The sequence below is a fragment of the Thamnophis elegans genome, chromosome 16, assembly GCF_009769535.1.
Source record: "Thamnophis elegans isolate rThaEle1 chromosome 16, rThaEle1.pri, whole genome shotgun sequence".
Classification (NCBI taxonomy): Eukaryota; Metazoa; Chordata; class Lepidosauria; order Squamata; family Colubridae; genus Thamnophis; species Thamnophis elegans.
This window is the reverse complement of record NC_045556.1, coordinates 22,073,755-22,101,461: the sequence shown is the minus strand read 5'-3', so window position 1 is coordinate 22,101,461 and position 27,707 is coordinate 22,073,755. Positions and strand designations below refer to the sequence as shown.

Sequence of the window (27,707 nt, the reverse complement as noted above, 5' to 3'; positions counted from 1 at the left end):
CCAGAAAACATCCTGAAAATGCCCCCCAAATGGCCAAAACCAGCAAAAAAAAAAAAACAGGCATGCTTGGTGCCAAAAAGGTTAGCCATCCCTGGTATAGAGTATTAAGGGGCAGTGATTAAAGTTCGCATTGTTTATCAGTTTTCACTATTTACAGAATAGCAAAGTTGGAAAGGACCTTGCAGATCTTTTAGTCTAACCCCTGCTGAAGGAGGAGATCTTATATACCATTTCTACTGTTCCCCCGATTTGTTGGCTTTGGCCAATGGCTTATTTTTATTAATTTAGTCATGAGGATCCATGGAGCGCAACACACGTTTTAAGGAGGCAGATTCTGCTTATCTCCTTCCGGTCCGGAAGAGAGGATGCAGGAGAAAGGACCGGAAAAGAAACAAGTCCGCTCAGCTCCAGTTCTTAAATGTTAGAGATTCAGATCCTGATCAGCTTATCCCAAAACAAGTCAGGGAGATAAAAGGTGAAGTTGAGGGCACAGTAAAATATTTGCGCTCATGATCAAAAGAGGTTTTGTGGAATGACTATAAGGATGACTAAGATGAACTGCAAACTCACCAGAGCTTAGAATTTACCACACAAAAAACTTGAATAAGCTGCAAAATAAGGGGAAAAGCTGAGACTTTTCTCAGCTCATGAGATCAAAGTCAAATACCAATAAAGGAGAATATTTGTAGCTCAGGCTTGAACTGTGGAGTCCCTGGTGCTCTTGGAGCTTGGCAGTTTTCTTGCAGGTGTTTCAGTACCCAACAAGGTAACTTCATCAGTACTAGACAGGAGTGTGCAAACCTTCTAGCATTGATGATATTACCTAATTGATTAATGAAACGTCCACAAGAAAGCAACCAAGTACAATGTCCCTCCATCTTCGCTGAGTCTTTATGCTGCCCGGGCTCAGGTCGGTGCTGGGGCTCAGGATCCCATACAGCACCCCGAAAATCAGAGTTGCTGGTGAAATATTTTAATGGAGATTCAGGTAACTGTCAGGGTTCCAAATAGCATCCAAAAGTAAATCAGAGTCCAAGGCAAAGGATTCCTCAAAGTTCCAATTTATTAAGAGAGCCATGTTGGCACATCTGGGAAAACCCAAATCTGAAAGCTTCCCAGTTGAAAGTTCCAGCTCTTTCCCCACACCCACAAGCCCATCACATGGTCCAATCTCCCACTGCCATGCTGGCAGTTCCACCCATCCAGTTCCGGTCAGGTGCAGAGGTGCAAAAAGAAAGGATGACCTTGGCTTTCTAGAAATGAATGTTGTTATGGCTGCATATCATCTAACTCCTTATAATCCCCCCTCCCATTTTCCCACAATAGAAAATGCATAGCAGAATAATAGAAAGTGTGGCAGGCCGAAGACCCGAAAGAAAAGATGGCGGCAGGCCTGACATACAGAAACATTCAAGGACCTTTCAGATCAAGGTCGTACTGTAAAAAGACTTGGCCATCATATTTGGCCTTCAGGGTTTTGCAATGTTGAACGTTTGGGAATGGCTGAATGAGATGAAGATTACATAGAGGTTTGTACATCCCTAACACATGTCTCCCCTATTCTGTTGTGAGATTTAAAAAAATCAAAAACCTGTAAATATATAATTGCATCTTTAACCATAATGGACAAGCATCTTGCTGCTAATTGAAAGAGAATTTGGATGGAGTATTCAGGACATGATCAAGGAGAACTGTCACATTTGTAGAAGAAGAAGAGGTGGGGGGAATTAAATCTCAGGTGAGACCTATCTAGATCTGAAACTGTAGATCTAGCAATGTAGTAAAGAGTGAGTTTTTCCCACCTCAGTTCACACTTGTAGAATTCAACCGGTGAAGTCAGGAGCACCTGCAGGCTGAAGGAGGAAATTGCATCGCACACAGCATGATCTGATCTTGGAATGGCTGAGTTGATGCAATGTGGGTCATATACAGGTTGACCTTGTCATGGCCCTACAAGGATATGTGGTTCCCTGGGAGTGTGAAATACAAAATGGATTCTCTTGTTTTCTTACCCAAAAGAATTAACCTCAACTAAATACGAGTTTTCCTTCTCTCTTCTTGTCCACCTGTTGATCATGATGCTGTAGCATAGACCTGCTTGCCCTCCCAGCTGTCCTTCAGGGGTGTTGGAGTTGTCAAAGCCATGAAGATGGTGGCTGGTAACACATGATGGAAACCTCTCCTTTTTCACATGTGCCATCTATGTGATACACAGAAAAGCACAGGGGAACGATTGTGCAGCCAGCAACTTCAAGATGTGTGGCCTTCAACTTCCTGAATTCCCCAGCCAGCATGATGGAATGGAACACAGTGAGGAGGTGGATTCCCAGAGGGTAGCAGGCGCATTACAGACGAGTAAGAGGCAACTCCACCCAGATACCACATGTGAGAGAAAGAGGGTGAAGACAGACCCTCCCTAATATTTCTCAGAGTGCATGGCAAATGCAAAGAGTAGAGGGATTTAGTCTGGCAAAACCAGTGGTGGGTTCCGGATCCCATTGCAACCGGTACGGTTGCAATGGGGCCCAGTGTCCTCTACATGAACGTGTGCGATGCATGCGCACACGTGCACAATGTGCACATGCATCTTACCTTCCAGCGACGCCTCCACAAGCCTCCGTGACACTCCAGCTGCTCGGCGGAGCATCGCTCAGGTGCTATATGTGCCATGCGCATGCACGGAAGCGCCGAAGGCTTTAAAGAACAGGTAAGGAGCTCGGGCGGGCGAGTGGGCCCTCTGGAGCACTGTACCAGAATGGTACCTGGTACTGGGGCATACCGCCTGCAACCCACCACTGGGCAAAACCAAGAACGACATATGGTGAACCTTCCAAACTTTTATTGTTCACATCTATAGACAGAATTTTTCCAGACTAAAGCATTCTACTCTCTGAATCTATACTCTGAGAACTATTAGGGAGGGACTGTCTTCACCCTCTTTCTCTCACACATGGTATCTTGGACTGAGTTGCCTCTTATTCCTCTGTAATGCGCCCCTCCCATCTGGGGATTCACCTCCTCACTACATTCCATCAGAAATGTCTAGACTTCAACTCCTAGAATTCCTCAGCAAGCATCTTACAACATAGAATAACAGAGTTGAAAGGACCGTGGAGATCTTCTACTACAGCCTCCTGCTCGATTCCATTTCAGAGAGATGGTTGTCCAATCTCTTCTTAAAGGCCTCCAGTGCAGCACCCATAACTTCTAAAGCCAAGCTGTTCCACTCATTAATTGTTCCCACTGTTAGGAAATTTTTTCTTACTTCTAGGTTGCTTCTCTCCTTGATTAGTTTCCACCCATTGCTTCTTGTCCTGCCCTCAGGTGCTTTGGTGAATAGGTTGACCACCATTATATTTGTGGTGACCCCTCAAATATTGCCCCTCAAATATCTGTGGAGTTGAACTCCCAGAATTCCTCTTCCAGAATGCTAGCAGGGGGGTTCTGGGAGTTTACGGCATCATAAAATTGCTAGGTGTTGTGGCCCGTTAGCAGCCAGTGGAGCTGGCAGCAGAGTTGGACAGTGAGGAGGTTGGGGAGGAACACAGGCCAGTCCTGGGGGCTAAGAAAAGCTCCAGACAAGGGCTCTGCATTGGAGGCAGAGAGGGAGCTAGACAGCAGTGAGGCAGAGGAACAGCCTTGCTCTGCTGTTGGAAACTAGTTATCTGGCAGCTCTCCAAACGAGATAAGGTTGGTGTTGATAAACACTCCTCTGAAAGCCTGTTTGCCAAGTCTTGCTGACTGTGAATTAAAGAAATTCACAGTCGTGTAAATAAAGAGATTTTGCTGGGATCCAGACTCTGCTTCTTGCTTGTTAAGGAAGCCTAGGTCAGAGAAATACTTCAGTAAACAGCAATAACAAAAAAAAATGGTGATAGCTTATTTCTTAAAAAAAACAAAAACAAGAGAAGGCTAAAGATTAAGGAAGAGAATAACTTCACATCAGATGCCAAAATGAACTTACTTGGCTTTTCCTTCAAACCCTACAGATTTTCTGGGCCACGTCCTATGCTGAAAACGCAGCCCTCTGTGTTTGAAACCCAAGTGTGCCACAAGTAGAGTGCAAATTTCCTTTCCACCAATACACAAGTGAATCCTCCTTTTTGCACAACTCATCCCCATCTTTGCTTTCCCCCGCCAGGCATCCATTGCGACAGCGTGTGCTCGCCCGGCCGTTGGGGACCCAACTGCTCCATCGCCTGCAACTGTGAAAATGGAGGTTCCTGCTCTCCGGAAGATGGGATCTGTGAGTGCGCCCCAGGCTACCGTGGGCCCATGTGCCAGAGAAGTAAGAATCTCATGCTTTACCTTATGAATCCCACACGGCAGTTCCTCCTTTTGATCCAGGCTGCTATTCCTGAATCCCTCCTGAACTTGCTGAAAGAGCCGAGGTGGCGCAGTGGTTAAATGCAGCACTGCAGGCTACTGCTAGATCAGCAGTTCAGCGGTTCAAATCTCACCGGCTCAGGGTTGACTCAGCCTTCCATCCTTCTGAGGTGGGTAAAATGAGGACCCGGATTGTTGGGGGCAATATGCTGACTCTCTGTAAACCGCTTAGAGAGGGCTGAAAGCCCTATGAAGCGGTATATAAGTCTACTGCTATTGCTATTGCTGACAAATGGTAATAAACAGTATGTCAAGGTTCCAAATAGCATCCAAAATTAAATCAGAGTCCAAGGCAAAGTATTGCTTAAAGTTCCAATTTATTAAGAGAGCCATGTTGGCACATCTGGGAAAACCCGAATCTGAAAGCTTCCCGGTTTTCTTCACCCAGTTGAAAGTTCAAGATCTTTCCCCCACACCCACAAGTCCATCACATGGTCCAATCTCCCACTGCCATGCTGGCAGCTTCCACCCATCCAGTTCCGGTCAGGTGCAGAGATGAAGGATGACCTTGGCTTTCTAGAAAGAATTTTCTTATAGCTACATTACATCTCACTCGTACAATCCCCCCTCCCACGTTCCCACAATAGAAAATGTATAGTAAAATAATACAACGTGTGCCAGACCTGAGATCCACAAGAAAATATGGCGGCAGGCCTGACACAGTAACAGAGTTGGAAAGGACTTTGGAGGTCATCTAGGTCAACCCCCTGGCTCATGTAGGAGACCCGTACTAGGGATTCGAACCGCCGAACAGCTGACCTTTCTGATCGACAAGCTCGGTACTTTTGCATTCTATTCTATTCTATTCTATTGCTATGGTGGCCCAGTAGTTAGAAAGCAGCATTGCAGATTAACTCTGCCAACTGCCAGCAGACCCAGAGTGTTGGGGGCAATAGGCTGACTCTGTAAACTGCTTAGAGAGGGCTCTAAAGCACTGGGAAGCAGTATAAGTGCTATTGCTATTTCTCGTCCTTATTTGTTGCCCAAGACAGTCCTGGAGGGAAAAGAAAGGGGGGGCACGTGGCCAAGAGAACCCCAAAGCAAAATCAGTTAACCCACCAACTGTTTCAAATGGTCATAACCTGAGGACTAGTTATTCATAAGGGAAGCTGCCCAGAGTCTGCCGAAACAGAGCAGCGTCTAAGTTGTAAAGAGGGAGGGAAGGGAAAATAATTGGCTTAATCATTATTTTCTCACCAATCCCCCACTGCAGGTGGACATCTGCAAAAAGAACCTCCTAATCCTTCTGAATAATTTGGTAACAGACCTCCCTGCATGTGGAAATCACCCAAAGTGGCTGGGAGACATACTCGGAGTTTAATACCCGTGCCCCCGAGGTCCCTTTTCCGTGCCAGGATCTTCATCATTACAAATAACTCTCGCGGTTGAGCAGAAGTCCTCTCCTGCTCCCCAAGCTGTTCTTGCCACAAGGCAGCTGCTCTTCCTTCCAAAATAATTGGCTGCTCTCCTTTTGCTAGTTAAAGCTGCTACTGCCTTGACCTGGAGGGGGGGGGGAGGCTGGCTCCCTTAATGACCTCCAAGGGCTTCCATTACAGGTCCTTGCTTCCTGCGGTCGGCCGGCTTGCTGTGATGTTGCAACCAGAGCAAGCCTGAAAGTGTCAGGGAAGCAAGGGGGAGGGGAGGGGGTGACATTTTTGGCCACAGTGAAGTCCCCGGGGTTTCAAATTGTAACTCCAGGAACTCTAGAGAGAGGAAAGAAAGTAGAGCTTAATTTGACCAGGCAATGGGGCTCCAATTTAAAGATCTCTCCTCTCCTCTTCTCTGTATTCCGTTCTATTCTGCTCTGCTCTAGTCTATATTCTGTTCTGTTCCGTTCCATTCCATTCTATTCTATTCTATTCTATTCTCTATATTTTCTATTCTATCCTCTATATTTTCTATTCTGTTCTATTCTATTCTATTCTATTCTATTCTATTCTATATATTTTCTATTCTATTCCATTCTATTCTCTATATTTTCTATTCTATTCCATTCTATTCCCTATATTTTCTATTCTATTCTGTTCCATTCTATTCTCTATATTTTCTATTCTATTCTATCCTCTATATTTTCTATTCTGTTCTATTCAATTCAATTCTCTATATTTTCTATTCTATTCTATTCTATTCTATCCTCTATATTTTCTATTCTGTTCTATTCTATTCTCTATATTTTCTATTCTGTTCTATTCTATCCTCTATATTTTCTATTCTATTATGTTCTATTCTATTCTCTATATTTTCTATTCTATTCTTTCCTCTATATTTTCTATTCTGTTCTATTCTATTCTTTTCTATCCTCTATATTTTCTATTCTGTTCTGTTCTATTCTATTCTATTCTATTCTCTATATTTTCTATTCTATTCCATTCTCTTCTCTATATTTTCTTTTCTATCCTCTATATTTTCTATTCTATTCTATCCTTTATATTTTCTGTTCTATTCTATTCTATTCTACTCTCTATTCTATTCTGGTCTATTCTATTCCATGTTGCCAATTAAAGTGCTATGGCACTACAGGCAGTGCTCAACCTATGACCCGAACTGAGCCTAAAATTTAATAGAAAATCAATAAAAAAGAAGAAAATAAAATAAAAATTGGACAGCCATTTGATGGGGCTGGTACTGAGCAGGGGGTTGAACTAGAAGACCCCCAAGGTCCCTTCCAGCCCTGTGATTCTATGACCTTCCCTGCAGGCTTCCCACAAACAAAGACAATGGGGAAGCCAGCAGGAAAGATTGGAAGTCCTGCTGTCCTTCCTACACTCATATTGTGCCAAGTCCTTCAGGCCTTTACTCCACACCATAGTGCTCACACACAGTCAGCATTGGGCCTCCCAAGCTCTCTCCAGGCTGGGTCTGTGAAGACTGACTGCAGCTAGGTGGGCATGACTGGGTGGGTGTGGCCATCGAAGTTCCACCAGGTGGCCATGGCTGGGTGGGCATAGCCAGGTCAACGCAGAGAATTAAGTGCAGCAAGCTCAAGTGGCTGGGTGGTCAAGGCCAAGTGGATGCAGCCATGTGGGTATGGTCCAGGGGGAGGGGACAGAGAGGGGGTGTAGTCAAGTGGATGCAGAACCAGTTGCCCCGGGCAACTGGATTGGGAGCCAATGGGAATCGTCCCATTGCCCTCTAAGCTTCTCCAATTCACAAACTGCTATGCTGGCTCTCCTGAAGCATCTCCCCTCACCCTGGGCACCCCTTACCTGAGACTCCCACCTCTTCCTATTTACCGTATTTTTCAGAGTATAAGATGCACCAAGATTTTGAAGAGGTAATTTTTTTAAAAAGTATTTGCACTCTGCAAACCTCCCAAACCATCTGCACACCTCATTTTTTGTGAAAAACAGGGCATGCAGAGCGTTTGAGAGGCCTGCAAAGTGCTCTTGGGGGCTGGGGGGGCAAAACCAAGCAAAAAACGGCCCCTTTTTGCAAAAATGGGCCCAGTTTTTGCTCCCAAAAAGGGCATGCATAGCCTTTAGGAGGCTTGTAGAATGTTCCTGCAGGATGCGGGGACAAAAACAAGCAAAAAATGGCCCATTTTTTGTGAAAACAGGCCCAGTTTTTTCCAAAAAAGGGGGGGGGCATGCATCGCCTTCAGGAGACTTATAGAGTGCTCCTGGGAGCTAGGGGGGCAAAAATGAGCAAAAAAGGCCCATTTTTGGCTTGTTTTTGCCGGCTCTCAGGAGCATTTTGCAGGCCTCCCAAACCCTCTGCACATCCATTTTTGTGAAGGGGGTGGGGTTTCGGGAGGCCAAAAATGCTGCATTCAATGTATACAACACACCCAGATTTTCACCCACTTTTGGGGGTGAGGGGGAAAGGTGCGTTTTATACTCCGAAAAATACGGGAACTACCTGTGTGGTCCTGTGGTCCACCATGACAATCAATACTCTGCCACGATTGTTTTTGCCGGGTGCTGCAATCGTATAATGTTGTGCTTTACTGCCACATCGCTTAGCAATCGCTGGCTGAAGGGCCGTTGTAACCCGAGGTGTGTCTGTGCTGGTTAAAACATCACAACCGGAAGTAGGTGCTAAAGTATCGCTAAAAATATAACAGGGCTAATAAATCAGACGAGAATATTATATAGAGAATCGTGATTAAATGAGTGACATTTGAAGAGACTATAATTTATGCATGAAGTGTTAAAATAGAACTGGCTCTATCCTTTTTATATAATGTTATTTCAGGGCAATGATAACTTGCACAGTTGGCTTAGGTTCATATTCTGTTATTTAGGTGCCATACAGTATTGAATAAAAGCTAAGACGCTGTTTGTCAATCAGAAAGGTCAGCCATTCGACGGTTCGAATCCCTAGCACCGCGTAATGGAGTGCGCTCCCATTACTTGTCCCAGCTTCTGTCCCAACTTCAAACTAGCAATTTGAAAGCATGTAAAAATAAAAGTAGAAAAATAGGAACCACCTTTAGTGGGAAGGGAACAGCGCTCCGTGCGCCTTCAGCATTCAGTCATGCCGGCCACATGACCACGGAGACGTCTTGGAACAGCACTGGCTCTTCGGCTTTGAAACTGAGATGAGCATCGCCCCCTAGAGTCGGGAACAACTAGCACATATGTGCAACGGGAACCTTTTCCTTTTACAGTATTGAATATAAATCAGAGAAAGAAAAGGCCAATATTCTATCAATGTTAAATACAATTTTGGATGTTCCTGTTACAAGCATTAGGAGTATTTCACTTTTTCTTCTCTATTTCTCAGTTTATTTTCAGTTAACGAGCACCCCCAGGGGAGTTCAAAAAGTCAGGATTGTGATTGTTGCCGTACAATTGAAGCCCTGCCTGTTTTTTATGTCCATCAATGTCACACGCGTGTGCAAAGGGTGGGGATATAATTATGACCCCACAGACACTTGGTTTTTATTTCATTAAATCCTACAATTAATCTACCTCCTAAAGTAGCTCTAAGGAGAAAGATTATTTCTGCTTTTTTATTTATTCACATCCTCATTTAGTGCCCACAATTGGAATTTATTTGTTCAGCGAAGCGGCTGCTTGAATGAAACAGTGATTGTATTTCTGATCTGATTTCAGCTTCCAAAACCTGCCAGTGCAAGGATGGCTCATCAAGTTACTTTTCATCGCCGTTGCAACTGAGCAGTCACTAAATGCGGCGCTCGCGAAATAAGGACTTCTTTATATAACCTTTCTTATATCCCAAGAAATTGTAAGAAGTCCTCCGAAGTGTATTGTAATGGAGGGAGATTAATATCTTGCTTTTAAGCTTCACCCACAGTTTTGTTTATTCCTTTTTCTCCCTTAGTTTGTCCCCCTGGTTTCTACGGGCTTCACTGCAACCAGATTTGTCCCCAATGTCTTCACAGCACACTTCCCTGCCATCATGTCACAGGCCAATGTGATTGCCTGCCAGGTTTTTTTGGTCCCCTCTGCAACCAAGGTAAGGTGGCATTTGCTGGTTCCGTTAAGTCTATAAATCCAGGTGGTCCTCGGGTTACGACCACAAGTGACCCCAACATTTCTTTTGCTATGTATGTATATGTATATGTATGTATGTATGTATGTATGTGTGTGTACGTGTATGTGTATATATATATATATATATATATGTGTGTGTGTGTGTGTGTGTGTGTGTGTGTATATGTATATATGTATGTATGTATGTATGTATGTATATATATGTATGTATGTATATATATAAGATTTTTACAACCCCTGGTAAGCCCCAATTATGGGAGGAAGCTAACTGCTTCCATCATCTGTCAATCGGCTCGTCACAAGAGTCCATTACGACACAAACCCAATATTTTTACTGTTGCCTTTGTTATATATTTGTGTTTTTTTATTTGTGCTGATAAATAAAAAAACATACATATATATATAAAACACACACATATATATATAAAGTGTTTTGTTTTATTTTTGTTACATAATAAAAAATTCTTTTGTGAACAGTGTTGTCTGGATTCCCCCTTTAACATTTCCCCAAACACATAATTCATTTTACATTATTTCCAATTTTAGACGTACTACTTTTCTTCTTGTTTCTCTCCAATTTCTAATTTTTAACCTGTAGAAACAGTATCACTTTTTTTCCCTTTTTTCTTTAGAGATAGATCAACTTGTCATTTCTTCTTCATCTATTATCAATTAGCAACTTATGTCTTCAGATTCAATTTTTTTTAAAAAAAAATTAAACAAACAAACATAAAACATAAAAACCATCCTCCAGTTACCTACAGTTTGTCGATTGGTTACAAACCTTTTGTGCTTCCTCACCATAGCCTTCACTTACAATTTATATAGAATCTCATATTATCAATCTAATATATATGTATATAACTATTATCATTATTAAACATTTATTTGACTATAACTATGATTACTTCCTTTCACGTGAGATATTCTAAATTTAGAATAAATTTATATTATGGCATTTCATTACATCATCCTAAAACCATCCAATAGTATTATATACTATTGATAATATGAAATTTTATATAATTTGTAAATGAGGACTAAGGAGAGGATGCATAACCAAAGATAAAGAATTTTATACAGAATACAATATAAAGATGTAATACTATTGGATGGTTTCAGATTCAATTTTTTTATATGATCAGTATTTAACAGAATTACTTTACACATTTAGAAGTATTAGTATAGTTCATACACATCTTAATTTAAAACATACTATTACCTTGCTTACAGTGTATCATTTCATTCATCTATTTTCAATTAACATACATCTTCAAATTCAATTTTTACATAATCAGAATTTGAGTGAGCCCAAAATTTCTTTTGCTAAGTGAGATACTTGAGCGAATTTTTCCTCATTTTACAACCTTTCTTGCCATAGTTGTTAAGTGAATAGGTGTAGCTGACATGGTTGTTAAGTGAATCTGGCTTCCATATTGGCTTTGTTTGTCACAAAGTCGCAAAAGCGGATCCCGTGACCTCAGGACACGGCAACCGTCATAAATATGAGTCAGTTGTCAAGCATCCGAATGTAAATCACGTGACCATGAGGATGCTGCAATGATCGTAAGGATGAAACATGGTCATAAGTCTCTTTTTTCAGTTGTAACTTTGAACGGTCACTAAATGAACTGTTGTAAGTTGGGGACTACCTGTAATTGACTGCACACCTTTTAATGCTTCAAAGCCAACTAGAAGTGCTTTTTTAAAAAAAAAAATCTAATCTCATCTTTGAGTTTGTAATTCAGAAAGAGTGCAGAGAAGAGCAACAAAGAGGATTAGGGGCCTGGAGGCTAAAACATACAATGAACAGTTGCAGGAACTGGGTTTGTCTAGTTTAAGGAAAAGAAGGACTAGGGGAGACATGATAGCAGTCTTCCAATATCTCAGGGGCTGCCACAAAGAAGAGGGAGACAAGCTATTCTCCAAAGTACCTGAGGGTAGAACAAGAAGCAATGGGTGGAAACTACCGTATTTTTCGGAGTATAATAGCAATAGCAATAGCAGTTAGACTTATATACCGCTTCATAGGCCTCTCTAAGCAGTTTACAGAGTCAGCATATTGCCCCCAACAACAATCCAGGTCCTCATTTCACCCACCTTGGAAGGATGGAAGGCTGAGTCAACCCTGAGCCGGTGAGATTTGAACAGCCGAACTGCAGAACTGCAGTCAGCTGAAGTAGCCTGCAGTGCTGCATTTAACCACTGTGCCCCCTCAACTCTTTAAGACTCACCTTTTTCCTTCAAAAAAGAGGCTGAAAATCTGGGTGCGTCTTATACACTGAATACAGCATTTTTGGCCTCCAACCCCCCCCCCCCTTCACCAAAATGGTCATGCGTTGCCTTTAGGAGGCTTTCAGAGAGTTCCTGGGGGCTGGGGAGCGCAGAAATGAGTGAAAAATGGGCCATTCCCCCCCCCAGTCCCCAGGAGCACTGTACAAGGCTCCTGAGGGCTATTCATGCCCTTTTTTTTGAAAAAAAAAAAGAACCCGGCCGTTTTTGGGAGGTTTGCAGAGTGCAAAAAAATTTTTTTTTAATTTTTCTCTCCAAAACCTTGCTGTGTCTTACTCTGCGAAAAATACAGTAAACAAGGAGAGAAGCAATCTGGAACTATGGAGAAATTTCCTGACAGTTAGAACAATTAATCAATGGAACAACTTGCCTCCAGAAGTTTAGTGGGTTTTCCATCACTGGAGATTTACAAGAAGAGATTTGTCTGGAATATTTGTCAGATCTCCTGCTTGATTAGGGGATTGCACTAAAAGACTTCTAAGACCCCTTCCAACGTGATTATTCTATGTTCTGTACTCTAAAGAGTGTAGATCGCTTGAGTTGTTAGGCAGAAGTGACTTCTATGTACAGAGGCAACAGGCCAGAGGTTGGTTCCTGCCTGTTCTAACCTCTTCTATAGAAGAGGTTCCACAAATCTACAGTGCCATTTAGAACTGGTTCCAGCTTCTAGTTCAATCTCCGGCTCAAGCAGGAAAACCCTATACCATTTCAGACAAATGGCTGGCAGTCTCCTCTTGAAAAATTCCACTGATGGAGCACCCAGAACTTCTAAAGGCAACTGGTTTCACTGGTTAATTGTTCTCACTGTTAGGAAATTTCTCCTTAGTTCTAGATTGAAGCTCTTCTTAAAAGTCTCCAGTGGTGAAGCAAGCACCCACAGCTTTTGAAGGCAAGCAGTTCCATTAATTAATCGTTCTTACTGTTAGGAAATTTCTCCTTAGTTCCAGGTTGCTTCTCTCTTTGATTAGTTTCCACCTATTGCTTCTTGTTCTGCCCTCAGGTGCCTTGGAGAATAGTTTGATTCCCTCTTCTTTGTGGCAACCCCTCAGATATCGGAAGACTGCTATCATGTCACCCCTAGTCTTTCTTCTTACTAGACTAGACATACCCAATTTCAGCAACCGTTATTCATATGTTTTGGCCTCCAGCCCCTAATCATCTTTGTTGCTCTTCTCTGCACTCTTTCCAGAGTCTCTACATCTTTTTTATAATGTGGTGGTCCTCCCTATGTACAAAGCCGGTTGGGTAAACATAGGCCAATCACTCTCTCTCAGCCCTAGGAAACAGGCAATGGCAAACTGCTTCTGAAAAACCTCACCAAGAAAACTGCAGAAGCTTGTTGAGGGTGTCAACACTGACTCAAAGGGATGCCCGTATACACATCCCACAAATGCCATCACCTTCTATGTACTAGACATTGATGACATCACCGTGGTTTACTGCTGTAAGGAATATGTCAACGCAGACTCAACCATCCAGGCGAAACTGTCCCAAAGGGGCTTTTTCAGGAGGCAACTGGACTTTCTGTTTTTCTTTGAAGACGTTTCGCTTCTCACCCAAGAAGTTTCTTCAACCAGAAAGTCCAGTTGCCTGTTTTGAAAAAAGCACCTTTGGGACCACCATGACCTGGTTGACTGAGAATCTCCATAGACATCCAGGCCAAAAGCATCTGAAGGTTGAATCACGGCAACCAGACCAAACTTTGTTAATCTGAGATGTTTTCTTGCTCATCCAAGCATCTTCATCAATCAGAGCACAAATAATTAGGCAGACAGTCAGAGAGTCAAGATTCAATTTTAGACACCTTTGACCTGGATGATTGAAACTTGATTGACATGTTGCAAGCCATTTTGAGGAGAAATCCCAGCAATTGGTGTGGCAAGAATCAGTATATTCCAACAATTCTCTGACACTCTGCCTAATTAATTTTGCTCTATTTTATTTATTTATTTTGTTTGTCAAACATGTACGAGATAACAGGTATAAGTTTAAACATGGACATGAACAAGGAAATGAGTACAAATAAATGGGGACAGTAGGACAGGGATGATAAGCATGCTGGTGCGCTTATGCATGCCCCCTTTACGGACCTCTTAGGAAAGGGGTGAGGACCACACTGTCCTAGTTTAAGGTTAAAGTTATGGGGATTTGAGGAAGTAACAACAGAGTTGGGTAGAGCATTCCAGGCATTGACCACACTGTTGCTGAAGTCGTATTTTCTGCAATCGAGTTTGGAGCAGTTTAGCTTGAGTTTGTATCTGTTGTTTGCCTGTGTATTATTGTGGTTGAAGCTGAAATAGTCATTGAGAGGTAGGATGTTGTAGCAGACAATTTTGTGTACTTAGCTTAGGTCAGACCATAAGTGGCATAGCCCAAAATTTCAATCCTAGTGGCATAAGGGATTCTATTGTGAGCAGTGGAGGACTTTTCTTGTGAAATACCTCTGGACTCACTCAATTGTATTAATGTCCAAAATACAGTGTGGATTCCAGGCAGATGAGCTGTATTCGAGAACTGGTCTGGCAAAGATTTTGTATGCCCTAGTTAGCAGTACTATGTTGCTGGAGAAGAAGCTTCGCAAAATTAGGTTAACAATTCTTAATGCCATTTTTGCAATGCTATTACAGTGAGGGCTTAGATCGTTTGAGATGAGTACTCCTAGGTCTTTGACAGAGTGAGAGTCATTTACGAGGTCGTATCCACCCAGCTTATATCTGGTGTTCTGGTTTTTATTGCCAATGTATAAGACAGAGCATTTGTTGGTTGAGATTTGGAGTGGCCAATTGTTCGACCATTCTGGCACATAGTCAAGGTTGCCTTGTAGGAGAGAGGTATTGTCGGTGGTGTTAAATAGTTTTACGTTGTCAGCAAAGACGACACAGCTGCTTATAATATGCTCTGACTGATAAATTTGCATGGCTGAGCAACAAAACATCGTAGATCAGGGGTGTCCATGCATGGCTGGCTGGGGAATTCTGGGAGTTGAAGTCCACAAGTCTTAAAGTTCCCAAGTTTGGACCCCCCTATCTTAGATGAATAAAGTTTGTGGTCCAGTTGCCATGATTCAGGCTTTAGACATGCAGTAAAGAATGTGCCCAGAAATACCCATTATTTATCAACATCAGTACCTTATTTATATATTACAGTTATTACTACCGTATATACTCGAGTATAGGCCGACCCGAATATAAGCTGAGGCACCAAATTTTACCACAAAAAACTGGAAAAGTTATTGACTCGAGTATAAGCCTAGGGTGGGAAATGCAGCAGCTACCGGTAAATTTCAAAAATAAAAATAGATACCAATAATGTTTTTGAATATTTATTTCAAAGAAAAACAGTAAACTAGCGGTGTATTCAATGAAATACTTCACTCACCTCATGATGCTGATGTCCCGCTGTGATGATGATGTCCCGTGCAGCCGCGGGAGCGATGTCCCGCCTCCTATGACACACGGCACAGTGATTCCTCTCATTGGATCACTGTACCAGAGGAGGTGGGACATCGCTATGTGGCTGCTTGCCATAACAAGGAGGAGGTGGGACATCGTTGCAGAGCGGCAGGAGGGGGAGGAAGGGGAATCGTAAGACAGCCCTGCATTACATTAGAAGGTGAGGAGGGGGGATGGTGCGGTGCGCGCTGCGCGGCAAACTGACACAGAGGGAGGGGAAACTCACAGGGGCACTGGGCCATTCACGAGTGTCACCCAGCGGCATGGCCCCGCCCCTTTTTCTCCTCCATTTCGGGCAAATTTTTCACTGACTCGAGTATAAGCCGAGGCGGCTTTTTTCAGCCCAAAAAGTGGGCTGAAAAACTAGGCTTATACTTGAGTATATACAGTAGTCAACAATGCTAAACTTCTTATAAGCAACCCAGCTCTTTTCATACCAGACTATGCCAAGCAAAGGATTCTTTGATGTCGTTTATTTGGTTAATGAAAGATTTTAATCTTGCCTGAAGACAAAATGAAAAAAAACCAATATGAATTAGACTGTCCCATTGATCTACAGATAGCTCACACTTCCAGTTTTCATATTTCCCCATTTTTTTGCTGCTGTCTGCCTGCAAATTAACAGCATATTAGAGTTTATTTTATTACTAGCCTCAGTGAATATTCTTAAAAATGCTCATTGAGTGTCTAATTTTATTTCATTTATTATTTTACCCACTTATATAAATACTCGCCTCAGTTATTTCCAAAGTTTGGACAAATTCACCATAGCTGAAAGTATGTATTTTTTGCCTGTAGTTATTCCAAAACAGCATAGATATACTTTAAATTAAGATATTCCAGTTCCTCTGAGTCATATACCAAGTCCATTCAGCAGAAGATCTATCCATATATGTATATATTTGTTTTGGGAATGTTTTTGTTGTTTTAAAATGTTTTATTATTGTTTCAATTGCTTTTATAGATTTAGAAGTGTAAGCCATCCAGTATCTCTTGATTGAGATGGGTGGCTATGGAAAATGATTGGTTGAATGAATCAATTAATCAAACAATCTTAGCTGATATTTAAACACACGTTAATGGCACATAGTCAGATCAAACCATTATAAACCTATTCCCTAGATGAAGAAATACTCTGTTTTGGAAGGCAGGGTGGAATTTGTCATGTTTCTTCCTCAAGTCCATGTCATTAAAACTTTTGATACTTGGATCCCCACCCAATTTCTTCATCCTGTGTCTGATTATGTCACTTCCGTCTCTATTTTTCCAAGGTAAAGAGACTCAAACATTCCACATCATGGTAGTCAGAATAGAGCTGAAAGAGACCTTGGAGGTCTTCTAGTCCAACCCCCTGCTCAAACAGGAGATCCTATACCATTTCAAGCAAATGGCTGTCCAGTTCCTTCTTAAAAACCTCCAGGGGTGAAGCATCCATAAGTTTCGAAGGCAAGGTATCCACTGGTTAATTGTTCTCACTGTCAGGAAATTTCTTCTTAATTCCAAGTTGCTTCTCTCCTTGATTAGCTTCCATCCATTGTTTCTTGTCCTGACTTTTTATCCAACCTTTTGATTTGCCTGGGTGAAGAAATATCTTCACTCAATAAGTCAGTCAAAAAAAAGTGCAGAGGAGTGCAGAGGAGAGCAATAAAGATGATAAGAGATTTAGAGTCTAAAGCATGCAATGAACAGTTGTAGGAACTGGGTATGTCTAGTCTAACAAAGAGAAGGACTAAGGGTGACATGATAGCAATGTCCCAATATTTGAGGGGCTGCCACAAAGAAGAAGGGGCCAACTTATTTTCCAATGCACCTGAAGGCAAAACAAGAAGTAATGAGTGGAAAGGTATCAAAGAGAGATCCAATCTAGAATTAAGGAGAAATTTCCCATCACTGAGAATAATTAATCAGTGGAACAGCTTGCCTCCAGAAGTTGTGGGTGCACCATAACTGCAGGTTTTCAAGAAGAGATTTGACAATCAATTGTCCAGAATAGTATAAGTTTTCTTGCTTGAGCAGGACATTGGACTAGAAGACCCCCAAGGTTCTTCCCAGGCCTATTATTCTATGTTCTATCTCTTGGCCCCATTACAAAAAAATATAATACAATTAATGTATATTTTCTTATATTTACTATCTTCTGGGGCCACGTTACTTGCTGTCCAGGGCTGCATGCTATCTGTGGGCCACAAGCTAGACATGTCTGCTCCTTTCCCAAGTTAGAAATGTGAGCCCCTCCGTTATTTAGGTCGATCCTCCTGCCTCTTCTTTCTAGATCATTTTGCAAAGACTCCGCCTAGGCATCCCAACCACGCTTAACAAATTGTTGAACCCAACTGTTAATTTTTCTAGGTTTAAAAACAACAACCACCAGTGACTGTTTTACAGCTTTTTCCATAAGAACACGGCAGGGTGTTCCAGTATTCTGAATGTTGTTTGTGTGTTTTATTAAAGAAACAAATAAAAAAAAATCACGTAATAATGTTATGAAACCCCAAGCAAAACCCAACATCAGACTCATCTTCTGTTATTATATAAATATTGACAAAACATATTGTCTAAACTAGCAATTAACACTGTAAACAATCTGTGTGGGACATGAAATTATAAAATGGGAGAAAAAGGATGAAAAATACGCAGGGAATGTACCGTATATCATCAGCAAAAGAGTTCTGGGACATACAACCAAATCACTTTGGTGTCCTCTACTTCGCCCTTCTGTAGAAAGGAGACTAATTAAAATGTTGACAAACAATAATCCATGGCCGTAAATCAGGGGTGGATTTATGTAATAATTTTTTGGTTACCAGCATTCCAGCATATGAAAAAAAAACATCATTCCCCAGGTTTCAGGAGTTGTGGTCATGATTTATGGCTTGTTGTCCTCGAGCATTTTCTGCTCCCAGTTCATCTGAGAGCGTAGCCGCGTTCGGACATAAAGCTCAGCCTTGATTTAGCACCGTGAGAATAAGTCCGGAGATTAGGTTTGCTCTGCTCCTGGCCTTCTACAGGGAAACTGGGGGAATACAAATGGGCATTTCAGAGGATCTGTGGCTTATCGGGTGGAATGGCCTTGCACTTTGGCTTTGCAACTATGGCTTGAAGTTGGCATGTTGACAGCAAGTTTACTTCAGTTTTTCAGCATCCTTTCAAAAAAGGGGGGAATGCGGTGGCTCAGTGGGTAAGACGCTGAGGTTGTCAATCAGAAAGGTAAACAGTTCGGCAGTTTGAATCCCTAATGCCACGTAATGGAGTGAGCTCCCGTTACTTGTCCCAGCTTCTGCCAACCTAGCAGCTCGAAAGCATGTAAAAAATGCTTGTAGAAAAATAGGAACCATCTTTGGTGGGAAGGTAACCACGTTCTGTGTGCCTTCGGCATTGAGTCATGCCGGCCACATGACCACAGAGACGTCTTCGGACAGCGCTGGCTCTTTGGCTTTGAAACAGAGCACCGCCCCTTAGAGTCGGGAACGACTAGCACTTACATACGAAGGGAATCGTTACCTTTACCAAAAACAGAGCCAGACTTAATCAAATGCATAGAGAAACACAAACAGTGTTTTTGTGGTTGGGCCAGAGAAGGGACAAGAGTGTGCGAGGAAAGGCGGTTTGTGCTTATAACAAACTATGGCCAGTTTGGTCTAATGGTTAAGGTATTGAGCTAGAAACCAGGAAACCATGATTTTGGGCCACAGTGAGCCGTTGGTTGGCTTAACAACTGCCACTTGTAAAATCAAATCAGCCCCGTAACCCAGTGGTCCCCAACCTTTTTATCGCCGCGGACCAGTCAGCCTTTGATAATTTTACCGTGGCCCGCTGAGCACGCGCAGGGGTGGGGGGGCGTTGTTCGCGACGACAGCTTTGGGCCACACGTGCGTACCTGCGCGGGGCTCTCTTCCCTGGAGCCTTTGCGCACGGCCCAGGAGCTTTTGCGCACAGCCCAGAAGCCTTTGCGCTGCAGCGATCATGTCCCCCGGCCGCTGCAGCGATCATGGCCCCCGGACGCTGCAGCGATCATGGCCCCCGGACGCTGCAGCGATCATGGCCCCCGGTCGCTGCGCGGCCCGGTGCCAGGTACTCCACAGCCCGGCATTGGTCCGCGGACTGGGGGTTGGGGATCACTGCCGTAACCAACCCATTTTATGACCTTCGTGGGTTGATTTTTACAACCATCATTAGATTGACCCATATATAGGCAGGAGCCATTATGGTCGTAACTTAAAGATTAGCTGTATTTCTGATTTTTCTATCCTTCTTATAACATCATAAATTTGTCTTCCTCACACTGTGGTGTCTTTTGCCAGCCAAAATAATTATAAATGAATTATAAATATAAATTCTTCGCGTTAAAATGGCTGTCACCCACTCCTGAATTAGTATGATACCTGAATCAGCACTCTGTTTGATAACACACCTGATGAGGTCAGAATAACAGAAGTGCAGAGTTGGAAGGGCCCTTGGAGGTCTTCTAGTCCAACCTCTTGCAGAAGCAGGAGACCCCATATCATTCTGGATAAATGACGGTCCAATCTCTTCTTTAAAACCTCCAGTAATGGAGCACCCACAGCTTCTGGAGGCAAGTGGTTCCACTGGTTAATTATTCTCACTGTTAAGAAATTTCTCCTTAGGTCCAGGTTGCTTCTCTCCTTGATCAGTTTCCATCCATTGCTTCTTGTCCAGGGGTGGGTTTCAACTGGTTCGCGGCGGTCCCTGCGATCCGGTTGGTCGCCGAACCCGGAAGTAAGTAACTTCCGGGAACGGCAAACCCCCCCCCCCGCGCCCGCGTGCCCGCGCGCGCCCGCACCCGCTCCTTACCTGGTTTTGCCGAATTCTGCGCTTCCACGCATGCGCAGGACGCATACAGCGCCTGCGCAATCCTCCAGGAGCAGCTGGAGCATCGCACAGATGCTAGTACACATGCGCGCGCCACGCACATGCACGTGCGCGCCGCGCGCATGCACGAGGACGCCGCCGGCCTCGTTCCAACCGAACCAGTTGGAACGGGGCGAGAAACCCACCCCTGTTCTTGTCCTACCCTCTGCTCTGGTGCTTTGGAGAATAAGTTGATCCTTCTTTGTGGCAGCCCCTCAAATATTGGAATCCTGCTATCAAGCCTTCAAAGCAGATCATACTTAACTTAGAAGGTCAAATAATCTTGGCCAGACCAAATGCAGGCATCCATTTTCTCTTCTCCTTGCAATGGACATCACTGTGATATGGAACATTTTGTAGGAGACCAAACACTTAATTTTCTCTTTTCAGGAAATGATGTCTGATTTCTTAGAAGAATCTAGCTTATTTTTCAAAGTCTGTAGCGGGTCTAATTATCTCATTAAGTCAAATTCTCTTTTTCTTGATTTCAATCTGTTGAGCGTCCCTGCTTTCCCTTTGAAATGTTGATCCAGCCAGCAGGATTTCCATCAAATATTCATGTTCTAATTAAAGACAATTGGTGTTGCAATTTATCATAATGGGCAAGCATACAAAATGATACATATTTTTCTGAAGAAAAAATATGAGAAAAGAAAGAGACGGAGGAGGAGGCAGTTCAATATTTTATTTGGGATTAACATAAAGTCCTTTTTTTCCCCTCTCCCAAGTTGAATTTAAGATGGTATATTTCTCTCGCCATCTCTTTTAATCGCGTTTCTTCAGCCTGGTTTGTTTCAGATGTAAATTGGCTTCCGAGTTTACAAAACTGCATCCCTCTTTGATCATTCCTCTAGTTATGAAGAAGAAAATTTGAAAAATAAGTAAATAAAGTAGAAATGATATATTGTAGAAAAGGTGGGTCTTGTGTTGAAGACTGGGCAAAATAATTTTCAGATCTGGAGTCCTGAGTGCTATTTTACAGCAAGAGTAGATAGAAGGTACTGCATTCAGTTTTGGTCAACACTATAAACAAGATGTTGAGACTCTAGAAAGAGTGCAGAGAAGAGCAACAAAGAGGATTAGGGGACTGGAGGCTAAAACCTATGAAGAACGGTTGCAGGAACTGGATATATCTAGTTTAATAGAAAGAAGGAGAAGGGGAGACATGATAGCAGTCTTCCAATATCTCAGGGGCTGCCCCAAAGAAGAGGGAGTCAAGCCATTCTCCAAAGCACCTAAGGCAGAGATGGTATTCAGCCAGTTCTGACAGGTTCTGGAGAACCAGTAGCAGAAATTTTGAGAGTGGGGAGGGAATGGGGATTCCCCTGCCACACCCACAAAGCTACGCCCACAGAACCGGTAGTAAAAGTTTTGGAATCCCACCACTGACCTGAGAACAGAACAAGAAGCAATGGGTGGAAACTAATCAAGGAGAGAAGCGACTTAGAAGTAAGGAGAAATTTCCTGACAGTGAGAACAATTAATCAGTGGAACAACTTGCCTCCCGAAGTCGTGAATGCTCCAACTGGAAGTTTTTAAGATGATGTTGGATAACCATTTTCTGAAGTGTTGTAGGGTTTCCTGCCTAGGTAGGGGTTGGACTAGAAGACCTCCAAGGTCCCTTCCCATTCTGTTAATCTGTATTCTATAAGGTAGAACATAATCTCCTGAACCAAAGAACCAAAGATGGTTTTTCAAGAGGCAACTGGACTTTCTGGTTTTTCTTTGAAGACGTTTCACTTCTCATCCAAGAAGCTTCTTCAGCTCTGAGCCTCTTTTCAACAGTGAAGGGACACAGGGCAGAAAGCACCCTGCAGTCAAGAAGGCTCCACACCCATTTGCACCACTCAGGTGACCCTGAGGACACAGATAAGCCTCTAAAAGGATGCAAATGACCAGCTGTCATTTGCAAGGAGTATCAATCCATTTATTCCCCACCATCTAGTCAGAGCTGAAGAAGCTTCTTGGATGAGAAGTGAAACGTCTTCAAAGAAAAACAAGAAAGTCCAGTTGCCTCTTGAAAAAAACACCTTTGGGACAACCAGGACCTGGATGACTGAGAATCTTCATAAACTCCTGGTGAAAAATTGTCCAATTTCAGATAGATTAAAATGATAGCTACTAATTGCTAGAATTCTATCAGGATATCTTTCAGGTCGTCCTTTACAAACTAAGTTTAAACCATTTGCATCATCTCAAGGTAGGCAGTTTAAGACAAATCATTTCTAACAATGCAGGTAGTCCTCGACTTACAACAGTTAATTCTGAGACTGTTCCAAGTTAGAAGAGCACTGGAAAAAAAGTGGCTTATGACTTGTTTTCATGCTTATGACTGTTGTAGCATCCCCATAGTCATGTGATCGAAATTCAGCCACTTGGCAAAGGGTTCATACTTATGACCGTTGCTGTGCCCCGAAGTCCTGTGATCACCTTTTACAATCTTCTGACAAGCAAAGTCGATGGAAAAACCAGATTCATTTAACAACACTTTAACTGAAAGGGTACCTGAGAGACCGCCTCCTGCCGATTACCTCTCTCAGACCAATTAGATCGCACAGGTTGGGACTCCTCCGGATTCCATCTGCCGGTCAATGTCGGCTGGCGACTCCCCGGGGGAGAGCCTTCTCTGTTGCAGCTCCGGCCCTCTGGAACGAGCTCCCTGTTGAGATCCGGATCCTTACTACCCTCCCGGCCTTCCGCAAAGCCACCAAGTCCTGGCTGTTCCAGCAGGCGGGGGGGGGGGGGGGCTGAGAAGCATCTACCTCCACGGAAATTGTGAATGTTGGTTTTGTTTTTAATATGTTGTCTTTGTCTTGTTCCCCCTTTTCCCTTGTCTTTTGTGAGCCGCCCGGAGTCCTCCGGGAGTGGGCGGCATACAAGACAAATAAATAATAATAATAATAATAATAATAATAATAATAATAACAACAACAACAACTAATTTAACAACTGCAGCGATTCACTTTGCAGCTGTGGCAGGAAAGTTAGTAAAATGTGGCAAACGCACTTAATAAATGTTTCACTTAGTGACAGGAATTTCAGGCTCATTTGTAAGATTAAAATTGTAAGATGACCTGTATCAAAAATCAAACAAGTAAAACCCAGCAGAACTAGAGTTTTGGTGTTTAATTGATTTGCCAGGAAAAGTAGTCAATTAAAACACTTTAAATGCATCCTTACCATGGTGGAATCTAGTCTGGAGATGCAGGAGATAGGGGCTGCTTTCCCAGAGGACAAAGAGACAACGGAGCTTGTGTTGTGGCCCAGCAGCGGCCAGCTGAGCTGTTGGTGGACTGGCAGCGATGACCATTATGGGACTGCTCTGGAGGATGAAGAAGACTCTGGAGGGTGTTTGGAGTCAGAGCAGGGACTAGAGAGGCCTGTTGGCCACCAGGCGGCATCTGAGTCAGGGAGCCATGAGGAGGAACAGAGGGAGGTTGTCCCTGATAGGCGTGTGCGTAGCGCTGAGAAGAGAAGAGAGCAGGTGTGGAGAAGACGTCATAGAAGGAAATAGGGACAAGTGGCTACTGTTGTGGCCCCTCCCAAAGAGCTTATAGGTGGAGCGACGGGAGGGGAATCTTTGCAGGAAACAACAGTCCACTTTACTAGCCGTTGAGAAAGCATTCTGTCAGTCTAATCTTGGTTCTTGAAGATAGCGTTCTAGGCTCCTAGTCAAGGGGTGGCTTTATCTCCTTCATTAGTCATGGCAGACAGCCAGGCCTGGGTCTGCATATTCATTAGAATCACGGGACAGAACAGCTCGGGATGTCTGGTGGGCAGGAAGAGAGCAAAGACACAGATAGTTGCTTTAGTCTGGCAAGATTCTGTCTGCAGGCAAACAACAATCAAGGAACTGCTCAGAAATAGCCCCCATGTCGTCCTTTGGGCCTGACATTAATTTTGCCAGACTAAGCAATTGTCTGCATAAGTATAAATCTATTCTGTGAGCTGCTAGGAAGGATCCATCTTTGCTCTCTTTCTGGCCACCAGACATTTGAAGCTCCACTGTCTCTTTGCCCTCTGGAAGCAGCCCCTCCCTCCGGCCACCCAGGACTGCCTTCCACCACACATACAACATTACGGTTCAGTGGCGTGATTCCGATTGACAAAACAAGGAGAAAGCTAAGTTGATTTTGACATTATGACCTAACTAATGTAAGGTATCTGATTTCGCATTGAAAATGCTGCTTAAAATGATCTTAATCATCTTTAAGGAGCTTTCTCCTAAATGAACCCTCTTAGATCAAGTCAATCCTCATTTAATTACAGTGAGGATAGGGTCTCCAAAGCACCTGAGGGCAGGATAAGAAGTAAGGAGGGAAACTAATCAAGGAGAGAAGCAACCTAGAACTAAGGAGAATTTGCCTGATAGTGAGAACAATTAACTAGTGGAACAACTTGCTTCCAGAAGTTGTGAATGCTGCAATGTTGGAAGATTTTAAGAAGAGATTGGAAAATCATTTGTCCAGAATGGTATGGGGCCATGATGGTGAACCTTTTCAGCACCGAGTGCCCCAGTGGTGGGATTCAGCCGGTTCGCACCTATTCAGGAGAACCAGTTGGTAACTTTCCAAGCAGTTCGGAGAACCAGTTGTTGGAAGAAATCTCCTTTTGTTTTTCCCCACTTTACAGGGCTAATCCTGTAAGGAAGGCAGGAAGGAAACATTCTGGTGTTGTTTCTAGCCTCATCTTTGTTGACCTGCTTACAGAAAGTGTATCTCCAGTTAACCCTGATTACGTTGTAACAGCTAAGGCGAAGCACCCGTCGACAGGAATGACATTGAGTTGGCCACACCCATCCAGTCATGTGACCACTGAGCTCTGCCTACCCAGCTGGCTATTAGGGCAGAGAACCAGTTGTTAAATTATTTGAATCCCACCAAATTGGACTATACATGCATGCACATGTATTTGCATGTGCCAGAGCATCATAAACCTGAAGAGGGGCTGGCCATTGTGCATGCCTGTTTTGGGGGCATTTTTCAGGCTGTTTTCAGGCCAGTTTTGGGGTAGTTTTCCGGCCCTTTTTCCAGGCAGTTTTCAGGTCGTTTTCTGGGCCATTTCTAGGCCATTTTTCGGGCTGTTTTCAGGCTGCTTTCAGGTGGTTTTTTGGGCTGTTTTCCATGTGCGTGCCAGAAGCCAGAAGGGCAGCTGGCAATGGCGCACGTGCCCACAGAAAGGGCTCTGCATGCCACCTCTGGCATGCATGTCATATGTTCATCATCACGGGGTATAGGGCCTTCTGCTTGAGCAGGGGATTGGACTAGAAGACCTCCAAGGTCCCTTCAAACTCTGTTATTCTGCGATTCTGTGATATGTAAGGGTTGGAAGAGGCTTGGAGGATTATCTAGATCAGGGGTGTCAAACCTGCATTGTCATGGCGTCATCACATGATGTACCGTGACTTTTTTCCCCTTTCGGTAAACCGGGAGTGGGCGTCTCCAGCGCATGTCACATCCGGCCCGTGGGCTGGGAGTTTGGCAGCCCTGATCCTGAACAGGGATGGGATCCTACCAGTTTAACAGCCGTTTCGCTGACCACACACAATGCATTTGAAGACTTACCTTCTGCTGCAGCCCTGGTGCAAAATAGCTAAGGTGGGGCAATCAGTGCTCCCATCTGCTAGGCTTCAGAAAAGGGAATCGAGGGGAGTGTAGCGCAGGGGTGGGTGAACGGGCCCAGCTGAAATTCGGAGCAAACCTGTTTGCTCCCAGCTGAAGGTCAGACCTACCGGTTCACCCGAACCGATCCAAACCCTAGAATCCCACCTCTGATTCTGAACAGATAGTCACCCAGCCTGTTTAAACAGGTCTTGTGAAGGAGAGTTCACATTTGCATTTCAATCCAGAGAACATGAAAAGTACCAACTAGTGTTGGCTGTGCTGCAGTATCATTCAGTATCTAAGAAAGGAAACCCCCCCCCAACTCCAATTAGTTAGGGAAAAGGTACTTTTAGTGGACATGAAATGAAAACAGCCAAAGTGAAGCAAGAACTGAAGCAAAAAAAGGCAAACTTGTACATATCAGACATTTGCCCAAATCCCTCCCCCCAGTTACCCCAACCCAATGCCCAATCTCCAGCTCCCAAAGATGTCATGTGGGGCACATCTTCAAGTGGCCTCGTTCAGTTGGTATGCAGAGACAGTTGGCCTTGACCAAACCCAAACACGAGCCTTCAGCATGCGCAGAAGATGGTGAGAACAAAACTCCCTTCATGATATCTCCTCCAGTGCCTAGTTTCCCACCACCACCAAATACCATGAGCCCCCACCTTCCCCATTACTATGGCAGCTGATAGCCAGCATGCAAAGTAGAGGCTGAGAACTAGGGTGACTCTCCAGAAAATGTAACATTTTCCATCTTTTGTCATGCTAAAAATTACATCCTGGTAGTAAATTTTGGAGCTCTGGAAGCCACATCTAAAGCTTTCAGAAGCTAACGGTGGCCCTCAGATTATGCATGTCTGATCTGTGGCAGGTAGCAAAAGGGGCCACTTTAGCTAGGAATAATATATTTCCAAGTATTTTTAATAGCCATGTAAAGAATCTGAGCCATAAATCATGATAGTTGCAAGAACGCATCTGAAATTTTAATAGCACGGGAATGCAGTCCTTTTTCAGAACTTTAATAACAAATTAGCATTGCGGTTGTATCTGCCCATTCCGACTTAAACAGAATATTTTTGTCCTTCTCTCGAAATTCTTAGATCCATCAATTACAGACGTGCTTGAGATTCACAAGTTTGGTGGGAGTTTAATGGTTTGTGAGAAGTATGAACTTTTTTGAAGGCTTCCACTTCAGCTTTATGGGATCTTGGAGAATGAAGATTTATTAGAAAGTCTACCATGATACGGAACTCATTTCCCAAGACAGTTGGGTTTTGCATAATATTTGCTGTATTTTGATGAAGCGGTTTTGCATCCGGACAGAATAGTTGCTTTGCTGAAATGTCTGATATATCTCAAAGCTGCACTTTGACCAATCATGGGACGTTGTAAATTATAGTTAGAAACAGAGAGATAAAAGAGCAGAGATAATAAATAAAAGCACTAAGTCATTAAATTACTCTTTAATGTTAACATTGCAGAGATGAAAAGAGCGAGTACAAGGAAAAGCATCATGAAATAAGTAATATTAGTTTAAACACAGGCAAAGTTGAAGCCATACATAACTCATTAGTATGGAGTGCACAATGTTGAGACTATCACTGAAAAAGGCTCTGGGTCCTTTTTGCACAGACAAATCAATC

At 43.3% G+C, this 27,707-nt stretch overlaps 1 protein-coding gene across 1 annotated transcript in view; it reads left to right on the top strand.

Moving 5' to 3' along the window:
* The window catches only part of MEGF11 (multiple EGF like domains 11), a 471,865-nt gene that overhangs the window by 393,584 nt on the left and 50,574 nt on the right, over positions 1–27,707 (top strand). The window contains 2 exon segments of the mRNA XM_032233167.1: positions 4,142–4,288; positions 9,673–9,807. Of these exon segments, the coding sequence (XP_032089058.1) occupies positions 4,142–4,288; positions 9,673–9,807 (282 nt within the window).